This window comes from Thalassophryne amazonica, chromosome 12 (assembly GCF_902500255.1).
Source record: "Thalassophryne amazonica chromosome 12, fThaAma1.1, whole genome shotgun sequence".
NCBI lineage: Eukaryota > Metazoa > Chordata > Actinopteri > Batrachoidiformes > Batrachoididae > Thalassophryne > Thalassophryne amazonica.
Genome location: NC_047114.1, coordinates 86,660,304 through 86,673,504, shown reverse-complemented (window position 1 = coordinate 86,673,504; position 13,201 = coordinate 86,660,304). Strand labels below are relative to the sequence as shown.

The 13,201-nt window shown below is 41.2% G+C and overlaps 1 protein-coding gene across 1 annotated transcript in view; it reads right to left on the bottom strand.

Moving 5' to 3' along the window:
- Positions 1 to 6,007, bottom strand: part of LOC117521658 (collagen alpha-1(XI) chain-like) — a 221,153-nt gene extending 215,146 nt beyond the window's left edge. The window contains 1 exon segment of the mRNA XM_034182979.1: positions 5,821 to 6,007. Coding sequence (XP_034038870.1) covers positions 5,821 to 5,935 — 115 coding nt within the window. The 5' untranslated portion in view covers positions 5,936 to 6,007.
- Positions 6,008 to 13,201: the final 7,194 nt, after the last annotated feature.

Here is a 13,201-nt window from a genome sequence, read left to right as displayed (position 1 = left end):
AGAGTGGGACAAATATGTAGATACCATGAAGAGAGACACCAGTGAAGGAATGCATCAGATGGATGAAATCTATGTTAGGTCCCGGTTGAGGCCGCCCAAATAAGTGAGTGAGTGAACAACCAAGGCAGTTACATGGTGTGAGGAATGCAAACCTAAGATGAGGACTGGCTGTCACTGTTACTACATCCCTTCAGAGAATCCTTGGATACCCACATAAAAGGAAGTTCAGCTACAACTCTATTGCCATGTGATGCACTTTAATCCAACATGGAGGTACCTCAGTGCTGAGGACCCCAGCAACTGGACTAAGCCAAAGGGAAGCTCACGATTCACCTGGGTGTGACAGATAGATGGCTACTTTTAGGAGGTGAATGTAGCAGTGGTCTATCTGGGTGGTTGGTAACCAGGAATCTCAAGGGTTCTGTAGAGTGGTGGATGCAGTGACACCCGACATCGGCGCATGCTCCAAGACCTGAACTGACTTGCTACTGCATCTCTTGAGCAAAATTTTTTAAATTGTGTTGCGGATTGACATACTTTGACCAAGTTCACTCCCCCAGATATACTATCAGGTTTGTGCAAGTGCTATATTCAAACTCCAATCTAAGGAGACCTGGGTGACAGATATCATTGGTGTAATGTTGTGCCATCAGAGTTCTTTGAACAAAAAGCAGCTGTGATCTGAACTAAGAACAGATCATAACACAATATCCACCAAAGTGATGTCTTTCAATGTCAGCGCATAACATTCACCTCAACATCAGCAGAATCTCAGTCATCCATCAGGATAACTGCTATTGAATCTTGATTCATTGCAAAAAATTCTGTTTGTCAGTCGCCTGCTGTTGGCCATGTGGCCTCCAGCTGCAGCCAATCACAGGCTTGCAAGATTATTCTGGTCAAACTCCAATCCTGACACGATTTTCTTGAACAAAAGCTGTTAGGTGCCAGAGGTCTACACAATGTTCTGCCACACTTATGTGTCTCGTCCTGTGCTGAGAGTGTGGTGGAGTGTTGCTTCAGCTTTCTGGATGTAATTGTGAATATGACACAGGACCGCCTGATAGTAAAGTTCTGTGACTACTGCCAAGTTTGTGCATCTAATCTTGGTGGGATCACCAATTTTACCACCAATCTCCTATTTGTAAAATTTTATTTTATTTTATTTTTAACCTCCCTGTCTCTGTGAGAGCAGATTTTAAGGTTTTGTTATTGACTTATAAAGTTGTTCATGGACTGGCACCATCTTATCTGGCTGATCTGGTGGAACCTTACGTGCCGGCCCGGGCATTGTGGTTGCAGGATGCAGGACTTCTCTGTGTTCCCAGGGTGAAGAAGAAGTCAGTGGGTCAAAGAGCTTTTTCTCATCGTGCACCACCCTGTGGAACGGTCTTCCTGCGACTGTGAGGCGGTCGGAGTCTGTGGAGTTTTCAATCAAGACTCAAAACCCATTTTTATTCTCTTTCTTATGAATAGTTTTTATTTTGTATGGTTTATTCTTTTACTTCTGATTTTAATTATGTATTTGAATTTTCTATTCATTTTTAATTATTTATTTAATTTTTTATTGAATTGTTCTGTGTAAAGCACCTTGAGATGGCTTTTGTTGTGATTTGGCACATTATAAGATGATTAAATTGAAAAGTGAAATTTAATTTATTATAAATAACTGTACATTTAAATGATTCCAAATGATTTTTTTTTTTAATCCTGCATTACAAGATGTTGGATGAAGGAATCAAATTATGACACCAAATCCATTGCAGATTTTACAGATATACAGATTTACAAATGTGACACCATTGTGTGCATGATTGTCCATATTGTGCGCATGATGTGTGTGTGCGTGGACAAGATAACTCAAAAATGGCTGGATGGATTTTCTTCAAACTTGGTGAAAATATTACTGTACTTGATATCTTGGGGTGAAAAGATCTAGGAGTAATTTGGTTAAACATCATTCATTATCCGAAAATACCATTTTTGTATATCTCAGTAACCAAAAAGACTAGATGGATCAACCGTGGTTTGAATATTACTTTAATAAATAGAGTTGATTCTGTTTTGGAGGAGTTTAATTAAAGGTCAAGGTAGAGGAAAACATGGTCTGAAAGACACCTTTTTTGGATATCTCAAGAACCAAGAAGACTAGATGGATGATCTACGAGTAAAGTATGTATTGAGCAACAAAATATTTTTCATTGATTGACTGATGTGAATGAATTCATAATGGAGTCACACAGAAGTCATAAGATGAAGTCATACATAATCAAAAGTCATATATATATACTGTAGATTTACTTGTACATTTATATCACAGTGTGTACAGTGTATGCATCAGCCCTCGGATGCCTTTAATTGAAAGTAATTTTAGTTGTAGAAAGTGTACACTAACATTCTAATTCAGCATTTTTATTGATTGATTTGTGAATTTGCATTTCCTTACTGTGTAATTTGAAGCCTAAGTTTAGATTTATGATCACTTTGAATGTGTGACATTCTGTCTTAATAACTTTGTGGGTTTCAGTCTCGCAGCACCATTGCAGGACGTCTCGCTGGGGTTTTTTTTGTGTCACTGCCATCTACTAAGAGTTGGCAGCATAAGTAGTCATTAAAGTACATTGGAGCGCCTGTAAATGTTTGCTAGCATATCATGCAATTATGGTGAGTTTAAATATCAGTCAGAGTGAAGAAAGATGGGCAGTGGGCAAGCAATGCCACTCTGTTATTTAATTCCATCATTATTTTATTTTAAGGTGATGCCTGCAGTTTATCCACATCCTGATGACCTTGAGACTTATCCACGACTTTGATCAGGAGTGGAAAAATGTGACTGATGATGGTTCAAAACCAGGGTGTGACTTCAGACAGGAAATGCCCCAGTGCATCGTGGGAGAAAATTCACAAAAAGATGATACTTTTAACTTGAGGCTCTATAATTTACACTCTTACATCAGCTTTCCTGTTGATATATATATATATATATATATATATATATATATATATATATATATATATATATATATATATATATATATACACTCAGCAAAAATATAAACGCAACACTTTTGGTTTTGCTCCCATTTTGTATGAGATGAACTCAAAGATCTAAAACTTTTTCCACATACACAATATCACCATTTCCCTCAAATATTGTTCACAAACCAGTCTAAATCTGTGATAGTGAGCATTTCTCCTTTGCTGAGATAATCCATCCCACCTCACAGGTGTGCCATATCAAGATGCTGATTAGACACCATGATTAGTGCACAGGTGTGCCTTAGACTGCCCACAATAAAAGGCCACTCTGAAAGGTGCAGTTTTGTTTTATTGGGGGGGGGGGGGGGGATACCAGTCAGTATCTGGTGTGACCACTAATTGCCTCATGCAGTGCAACACATCTCCTTCGCATGGAGTTGATCAGGTTGTCAATTGTGGCCTGTGGAATGTTGGTCCACTCCTCTTCAATGGCTGTGCGAAGTTGCTGGATATTGGCAGGAACTGGTACATGCTGTCGTATACGCCGGTCCAGAGCATCCCAAACATGCTCAATGGGTGACATGTCCGGTGAGTATGCCGGCCATGCAAGAAATGGGACATTTTCAGCTTCCAAGAATTGTGTACAGATCCTTGCAACATGGGGCCGTGCATTATCCTGCTGCAACATGACATGATGTTCTTGGATGTATGGCACAACAATGGGCCTCAGGATCTCGTCACGGTATCTCTGTGCATTAAAAATGCCATCAATAAAATGCACCTGTGTTCTTCGTCCATAACAGATGCCTGCTCATACCATAACCCCACCGCCACCATGGGCCACTCGATCCACAACATTGACATCAGAAAACTGCTCACCCACATGACGCCACACACGCTGTCTGCCATCTGCCCTGGACAGTGTGAACCGGGATTCATCCGTGAAGAGAACACCTCTCCAACGTGCCAAACGCCAGCGAATGTGAGCATTTGCCCACTCAAGTCAGTTACGACGACGAACTGGAGTCAGGTCGGGACCCCGATGAGGACGACGAGCATGCAGATGAGCTTCCCTGAGATGGTTTCTGACAGTTTGTGCAGAAATTCTTTGGTTATGCAAACCGATTGTTTCAGCAGCTGTCCGAGTGGCTGGTCTCAGACGATCTTGGAGGTGAACATGCTGGATGTGGAGGTCCTGGGCTGGTGTGGTTACACGTGGTCTGCGGTTGTGAGGCTGGCTGGATGTACTGCCAAATTCTCTGAAACGCCTTTGGAGACGGCTTATGGTAGAGAAATGAACATTCAATACACGAGCAACAGCTCTGGTTGACATTCCTGCTGTCAGCATGCCAATTGCACGCTCCCTCAAATCCTGCGACATCTGTGGCATTGTGCTGTGTGATAAAACTGCACCTTTCAGAGTGGCCTTTTATTGTGGGCAGTCTAAGGCACACCTGTGCACTAATCATGGTGTCTAATCAGCATCTTGATATGGCACACCTGTGAGGTGGGATGGATTATCTCAGCAAAGGAGAAGTGCTCACTACCACACATTTAGACTGGTTTGTGGACAATATTTGAGGGAAATGGTGATATTGTGTATGTGGAAAAAGTTTTAGATCTTTGAGTTCATCTCATACAAAATGAGAGCAAAACCAAAAGTGTTGCATTTATATTTTTGTTGAGTGTATATATATATATATATATATATATATATGAGCATGCATCTACGCTTGGATAAACAGATATTTATCCTGGATGATAAAACAAAACCATAGATGATTGTATGCCTTCAGAGACAAAGGAAAAATTCTTCAAAGAAAGAAGTCGTTAATGTGACCCACATATGTGTTTTTAAAGCAAAGAAAATGCTCCAGTTCTTTTTTCTTTCTTTCTTTCTTTTCCATTAACGCCCCTTCTTGGACTTAGTGGGAGCCAGAATAATGTGGAAAAATTCTGATGCTTCTGACCAGAAATATGAAATTCTGGGCTTGAGTTGCAATTTTGCACCTATGATATTTATTTATTTATTCCTATGAATTCTGTGGAAAATTCACTATATATATATATATATATATATATATATATATATATATATATATATATATATATGCAATCTATGGGAGCTCTATGACGTTGTCAGATTATCTCTGTGGCTTTAAGAGCACAATCTATTAAATTAAACAACATTTCTTACATTGCGAATCAGTGATGCTTCAGACTCTCACCTCACCTCACATTATGAGGACTTGTAGCTGTGGCTTTCAAGTTGCAAAGTAAACAAACGACGCATTTCTATGATTAGTTTTGCACATCATGCATTACAGCATGATTGTTCCCTCTCTTCATGGCTCTTATCGCCACTGATCCTTTTTACGCACGCTTTTTACGCGGAGCCACAGGGAACCTGAGAAACCAGCAGGCAGCCTGGCTGACCACACTTGGATGATGTTGCCTGCAGTGATACAAATGGAACTGAGGAACAGAAGCATCTCCTCGAAACCTGCGCACAACTGTATCATTTTGCACGTAGCCCAAATTTGGACGCATATAATTTAAAATGACATTGACACGCTTGAAATCAGCGTCATTCGATGTCACCAAATAACGTGTCGGATTTTAATCACAAAGGAAGCGTTGAAAAAAAGTCGTGAAGGAGATATTTCTGCACCTGATGTGTGGCGATGTGAACACAGTCTAAATGGGAAAAAGTGCGCAAACTTAGACAAGGTGAGTCGCGTAGTAACCAGTGACAGCATCATCAAAAGTGAAATATGACAACGACCCGCACGGCTACCGCATCCGCTGGCAGGCTGGCTGCCAGTTTTACGCAGTTCTTACCTGCTCTGACATTGGTAACTTGCAGAATTAAAGTTATCGTGAGCGCAGCGGATAGCGTCGAATCCCACAGCCACCGTTTCGTTTTCCACCTGGTAGACCACCTTTGCATCTCCATGGTGATCGCCCACAGCTATCGGGAAACGGGCGACTTTAAATGTAATTTGGTGCCTTCCACAATCCGACCAAAAAAAAAAAAAAAAAAAAAAAAAAAAAAAAAAGCGTGATTATTCTACAAAGTCATGTGTGAAAGTGTGGGGATGCTTCTTAAAGTCAAAGTGGGCCCTGGAGCTCCGCTTCTCCTCAAGTCCAGCTCTCAGACTGGAGGCAAAGGGCTGTCATGAAAAAAGAGAGAGAGAGAGACAGAAAAAAAAGTCGACTGGATTCCTTGAGAGTTGCGCGAAGGCGGGAGGTTGGACAAACAACGCAAAAGTCAACCTGAACCGACTGTCAGATACTGACACTGGAAAATCCTCCGTTCATCAAATCATCAGTCAGGAAAGTTGAATTGGGACCCGCCCACTTTTGCACAAACATTGAGCAGCATCATGCAGAGCAACATCAGCATCATCATCAACATCATTATCAATACCACAATTATCCAAATCTGTGAATCTCTCTCTCTTATCCACTCTCTCTCTGTGTCTGGAAAAACAAAACAACAACAACAAAAAAAAACCTCAAAACCCACACACAGGCTGTCATTTTGTGAGACATGTAAAATTACGTGAAAATGTGAAGCAGTATTTTTCGAAGCAGAATTGTAACTCGACTCTAAATATGTTTTAAAGCACATTTGGAATCCCATTGCTTGTGCTAATGTTAGCCCGTCATCATTGTGTTGTGTGATTTCAGTGAGTCTTAATGCTAATGACAGCCGTTGCGTTCAAAACCCTCGGAAGGTCGGAGATTTCATCCTCCAGCTCGAGGAAAAATGGCTTTAACGCTGTATGGGGCTGTAATTTTCGCTTGGAATCTTGTCAGGAAATTGAGCAACCTGAGATATCCGAGTTGACATCACAGCCATGGCACCTACATTTGTGAGTAATGAGAAAAGAATGTTACTAATGTTGAAAATGCATCTTTAAAATGAATTTTTAACATGACATTACTGCTAGATGTACTCCACAGCACCACAGATCAGGAAAAATGTCTGACAATTTAATTTAGCCCCAAAGATAATGTTAGCCTAGCTCTACCATGATAGGCTAAGTAGTTGATCCATATTTGTCTCAGAGATCGCGTAATCTGTTGCTAACATGTCTAAATTCTAACTATAGCCATTAGGGTCACATTATGTGAGGCTAGCAAATTTTAGCATAGCACTGGTACCACAGTCTCTTATACAAAGAGACTGGTAGCGTGTTTTTGAAAACATGGCTGTGATTGGTCCATCTGATACGTCGGCCGCTATTGGCTATCACGCCACGCTCTGTGATTGGCTGTGGCATAACCGCCAAAAATGTGAAAAACAAACCGAAAGACTTGAAAAGTGAGACAAACCAGTTGCAAAATCTCGCAAATATCGGGGGTGGGAGTTTATCTCACCCCTGTCAAACCAAAATGGAAACCAGGCACTTGCTTTGTGTGTCTGGAATTTGCATGGCAACCGAAAACATTTGGAGGCTTGAAACGTTGTAAACAATGGCTGCAGCCAATCAGACAGTGGCGTGTCTCAGCCAATCAGTAAAATGTCAGAATCCAGACTAAAAGTCACATGACCAAATAACCCGATACCGAATCCTTTGCATTGGCTGGAGGAGTGGAACGAACTTAATTTTAGCATTGTGTTCAGATTGCAGTTAGTGTCACTTACAGGATTAACGCCAGTGTGTATGCATTTATGTTAGCATAAATGCATGTATGCATGCATGTATTTTTTAAGCACATAAATCCCATTGCTCACAAGGGAGGCACTCAGCTCATGCTAAGGATATGTATGATGTCAGCGCCTCAACATCGCACCTAACGTCAAGCTAACAGCAAGCCAATTATACATCCCTTCGGGTGCTTCCTTGTTTTGACGGGGGGGTGGGGGGATGGGGTCACCACAGGTGACTCAAGGTGGATCTACTGTGTTGATTTGGCACAAGTTTCACACCACACGCCCTTCATATCATGACGCAATTCCACATTGCATGTAGGAATGTGGCAGGGATGGGATTTGAACTGGGAATCTTCCACAATGAAACCAAGCACACTAACCACTTGTCCACCACCCCTGCTATATTTGTTTAATATAGCAGGGGTGGTAGAGTATCTGAGGGCTGAAAATAATTAATTGTAAAAGATGACTGGAATAAAGAATGGAATCACAGGTGGAAGCTCTAGACGGATTTAATAGTGCAATTGGTGGCTATTGTCACACACAAACCGCGTTTTAGAAAATTTGCCAGCACTTGTGCGTGCTATCATGAGGCCTGAATTAGAGCCATCTAGGCTTCACAAATGAGGTAAAGATTTGATGCAGAATTATGCAGGTGCAGATGGTTAAATAAATATGTGGGGCATTGGACAAAAAAAGTAAAGATTAAATCGGAAACATGCATATCAGTGGCTACATGCTTGGTCTTCCTTTCAAAATCAGATCAGATGTTGGTGTAAGTGTGGCTTTTATTAGCCAGTTGGACTCCAGGCTGTGCACGACTAGTGATCTGATTTATTTGGAACATGTGGTATTTGAACTTTTGTTTACTCATGAAAACTTAACTGATAATGTTTGTGTATTTAAATGTACTCAGATTTGGTTGCAGCTCTGTAAAACCACTGTTTTCCTTGTCGCTCTGTGCAGCTGTACAGTAGTGTTCAGAATAATAGTAATGCTATGTGACTATCAATCAATCAATCAATCAATTTTTTTATATAGCGCCAAATCACAACAAACAGTTGCCCCAAGGCGCTTTATATTGTAAGGCAAGGCCATACAATAATTATGTAAAACCCCAACGGTCAAAAACGACCCCCTGTGAGCAAGCACTTGGCTACAGTGGGAAGGAAAAACTCCCTTTTAACAGGAAGAAACCTCCAGCAGAACCAGGCTCAGGGAGGGGCAGTCTTCTGCTGGGACTGGTTGGGGCTGAGGGAGAGAACCAGGAAAAAGACATGCTGTGGAGGGGAGCAGAGATCGATCACTAATGATTAAATGCAGAGTGGTGCATACAGAGCAAAAAGAGAAAGAAACAGTGCATCATGGGAACCCCCCAGCAGTCTACGTCTATAGCAGCATAACTAAGGGATGGTTCAGGGTCACCTGATCCAGCCCTAACTATAAGCTTTAGCAAAAAGGAAAGTTTTAAGCCTAATCTTAAAAGTAGAGAGGGTGTCTGTCTCCCTGATCTGAATTGGGAGCTGGTTCCACAGGAGAGGAGCCTGAAAGCTGAAGGCTCTGCCTCCCATTCTACTCTTACAAACCCTAGGAACTACAAGTAAGCCTGCAGTCTGAGAGCGAAGCGCTCTATTGGGGTGATATGGTACTACGAGGTCCCTAAGATGGGACCTGATTATTCAAAACCTTATAAGTAAGAAGAAGAATTTTAAATTCTATTCTAGAATTAACAGGAAGCCAATGAAGAGAGGCCAATATGGGTGAGATATGCTCTCTCCTTCTAGTCCCCGTCAGTACTCTAGCTGCAGCATTTTGAATTAACTGAAGGCTTTTTAGGGAACTTTTAGGACAACCTGATAATAATGAATTACAATAGTCCAGCCTAGAGGAAATAAATGCATGAATTAGTTTTTCAGCATCACTCTGAGACAAGACCTTTCTGATTTTAGAGATATTGCGTAAATGCAAAAAAGCAGTCCTACATATTTGTTTAATATGCGCTTTGAATGACATATCCTGATCAAAAATGACTCCAAGATTTCTCACAGTATTACTAGAGGTCAGGGTAATGCCATCCACAGTAAGGATCTGGTTAGACACCATGTTTCTAACATTTGTGGGACCAAGTACAATAACTTCAGTTTTATCTGAGTTTAAAAGCAGGAAATTAGAGGTCATCCATGTCTTTATGTCTGTAAGACAATCCTGCAGTTTAGCTAATTGGTGTGTGTCCTCTGGCTTCATGGATAGATAAGCTGGGTATCATCTGCGTAACAATGAAAATTTAAGCAATACCGTCTAATAATACTGCCTAAGGGAAGCATGTATAAAGTGAATAAAATTGGTCCTAGCACAGAACCTTGTGGAACTCCATAATTAACTTTAGTCTGTGAAGAAGATTCCCCATTTACATGAACAAATTGTAATCTATTAGACAAATATGATTCAAACCACCGCAGCGCAGTGCCTTTAATACCTATGGCATGCTCTAATCTCTGTAATAAAATTTTATGGTCAACAGTATCAAAAGCAGCACTGAGGTCTAACAGAACAAGCACAGAGATGAGTCCACTGTCCGAGGCCATAAGAAGATCATTTGTAACCTTCACTAATGCTGTTTCTGTACTATGATGAATTCTAAAACCTGACTGAAACTCTTCAAATAGACCATTCCTCTGCAGATGATCAGTTAGCTGTTTTACAACTACCCTTTCAAGAATTTTTGAGAGAAAAGGAAGGTTGGAGATTGGCCTATAATTAGCTAAGATAGCTGGGTCAAGTGATGGCTTTTTAAGTAATGGTTTAATTACTGCCACCTTAAAAGCCTGTGGTACATAGCCAACTAACAAAGATAGATTGATCATATTTAAGATCGAAGCATTAAATAATGGTAGGGCTTCCTTGAGCAGCCTGGTAGGAATGGGGTCTAATAAACATGTTGATGGTTTGGATGAAGTAACTAATGAAAATAACTCAGACAGAACAATCGGAGAGAAAGAGTCTAACCAAATACCGGCATCACTGAAAGCAGCCAAAGATAACGATACGTCTTTGGGATGGTTATGAGTAATTTTTTCTCTAATAGTTAAAATTTTGTTAGCAAAGAAAGTCATGAAGTCATTACTAGTTAAAGTTAATGGAATACTCAGCTCAATAGAGCTCTGACTCTTTGTCAGCCTGGCTACAGTGCTGAAAAGAAACCTGGGGTTGTTCTTATTTTCTTCAATTAGTGATGAGTAGAAAGATGTCCTAGCTTTACGGAGGGCTTTTTTATAGAGCAACAGACTCTTTTTCCAGGCTAAGTGAAGATCTTCTAAGTTAGTGAGACGCCATTTCTTCTCCAACTTACGGGTTATCTGCTTTAAGCTACGAGTTTGTGAGTTATACCACGGAGTCAGGCACTTCTGATTTAAAGTTCTCTTTTTTAGAGGAGCTACAGCATCCAAAGTTGTCTTCAATGAGGATGTAAAACTACTGACGAGATACTCTATCTCACTTACAGAGTTTAGGTAGCTACTCTGCACTGTGTTGGTATATGGCATTAGAGAACATAAAGAAGGAATCATATCCTTAAACCTAGTTACAGCGCTTTCTGAAAGACTTCTAGTGTAATGAAACTTATTCCCCACTGCTGGGTAGTCCATCAGAGTAAATGTAAATGTTATTAAGAAATGATCAGACAGAAGGGAGTTTTCAGGGAATACTGTTAAGTCTTCTATTTCCATACCATAAGTCAGAACAAGATCTAAGATATGATTAAAGTGGTGGGTGGACTCATTTACTTTTTGAGCAAAGCCAATAGAGTCTAATAATAGATTAAATGCAGTGTTGAGGCTGTCATTCTCAGCATCTGTGTGGATGTTAAAATCGCCCACTATAATTATCTTATCTGAGCTAAGCACTAAGTCAGACAAAAGGTCTGAAAATTCACAGAGAAACTCACAGTAACGACCAGGTGGACGATAGATAACAACAAATAAAACTGTTTTTTGGGACTTCCAATTTGGATGGACAAGACTAAGAGTCAAGCTTTCAAATGAATTAAAGCTCTGTCTGGGTTTTTGATTAATTAATAAGCTGGAATGGAAGATTGCTGCTAATCCTCCGCCCCGGCCCGTGCTACGAGCATTCTGACAGTTAGTGTGACTCGGGGGTGTTGACTCATTTAAACTAACATATTCATCCTGCTGTAACCAGGTTTCTGTAAGGCAGAATAAATCAATATGTTGATCAATTATTATATCATTTACCAACAGGGACTTAGAAGAGAGAGACCTAATGTTTAATAGACCACATTTAACTGTTTTAGTCTGTGGTGCAGTTGAAGGTGCTATATTATTTTTTCTTTTTGAATTTTTATGCTTAAATAGATTTTTGCTGGTTATTGGTGGTCTGGGAGCAGGCACCGTCTCTACGGGGATGGGGTAATGAGGGGATGGCAGGGGGAGAGAAGCTGCAGAGAGGTGTGTAAGACTACAACTCTGCTTCCTGGTCCCAACCCTGGATAGTCACGGTTTGGAGGATTTAAGAAAATTGGCCAGATTTCTAGAAATGAGAGCTGCTCCATCCAAAGTGGGATGGATGCCGTCTCTCCTAACAAGACCAGGTTTTCCCCAGAAGCTTTGCCAATTATCTATGAAGCCCACCTCATTTTTTGGACACCACTCAGACAGCCAGCAATTCAAGGAGAACATGCGGCTAACATGTCACTCCCGGTCTGATTGGGGAGGGGCCCAGAGAAAACTACAGAGTCCGACATTGTTTTTGCAAAGTGACACACCGATTTAATGTTAATTTTAGTGACCTCCGATTGGCGTAACCGGGTGTCATTACTGCCGACGTGAATTACAATCTTACCAAATTTACGCTTAGCCTTAGCCAGCAGTTTCAAATTTCCTTCAATGTCGCCTGCTCTGGCCCCCGGAAGACAACTGACTATGGTTGCTGGTGTCGCTAACTTCACATTTCGCAAAACAGAGTCGCCAATAACCAGAGTTTGATCCTCGGCGGGTGTGTCGTCGAGTGGGGAAAAACGGTTAGAGATGTGAACGGGTTGGCGGTGTACACGGGGCTTCTGTTTAGAACTACGCTTCCTCCTCACAGTCACCCAGTCGGCCTGCTTTCCCGGCTGCTCGGGATCTGCCAGGGGGTAACTAACGGCGGCTAAGCTACCTTGGTCCGCACCGACTACAGGGGCCTGGCTAGCTGTAGAATTTTCCACGGTGCGGAGCCGAGTCTCCAATTCGCCCAGCCTGGCCTCCAAAGCTACGAATAAGCTACACTTATTACAAGTACCGTTACTGCTAAAGGAGGCCGAGGAATAACTAAACATTTCACACCCAGAGCAGAAAAGTGCGGGAGAGACAGGAGAAGCCGCCATGCTAAATCGGCTAAGAGCTAGTATCTACGCTAAGCTAGCGGATTCCTAAAAACACGCAAAGTGAATAATGTGTAAATAATTTAGAGGTGATTCAGCAGAAGGAGTGCTTTAGTTAAGGCACGTAAAGATTACACTGGGAAACAAATCGTAATCTAGATAACTAGATCAATCTAACTGCG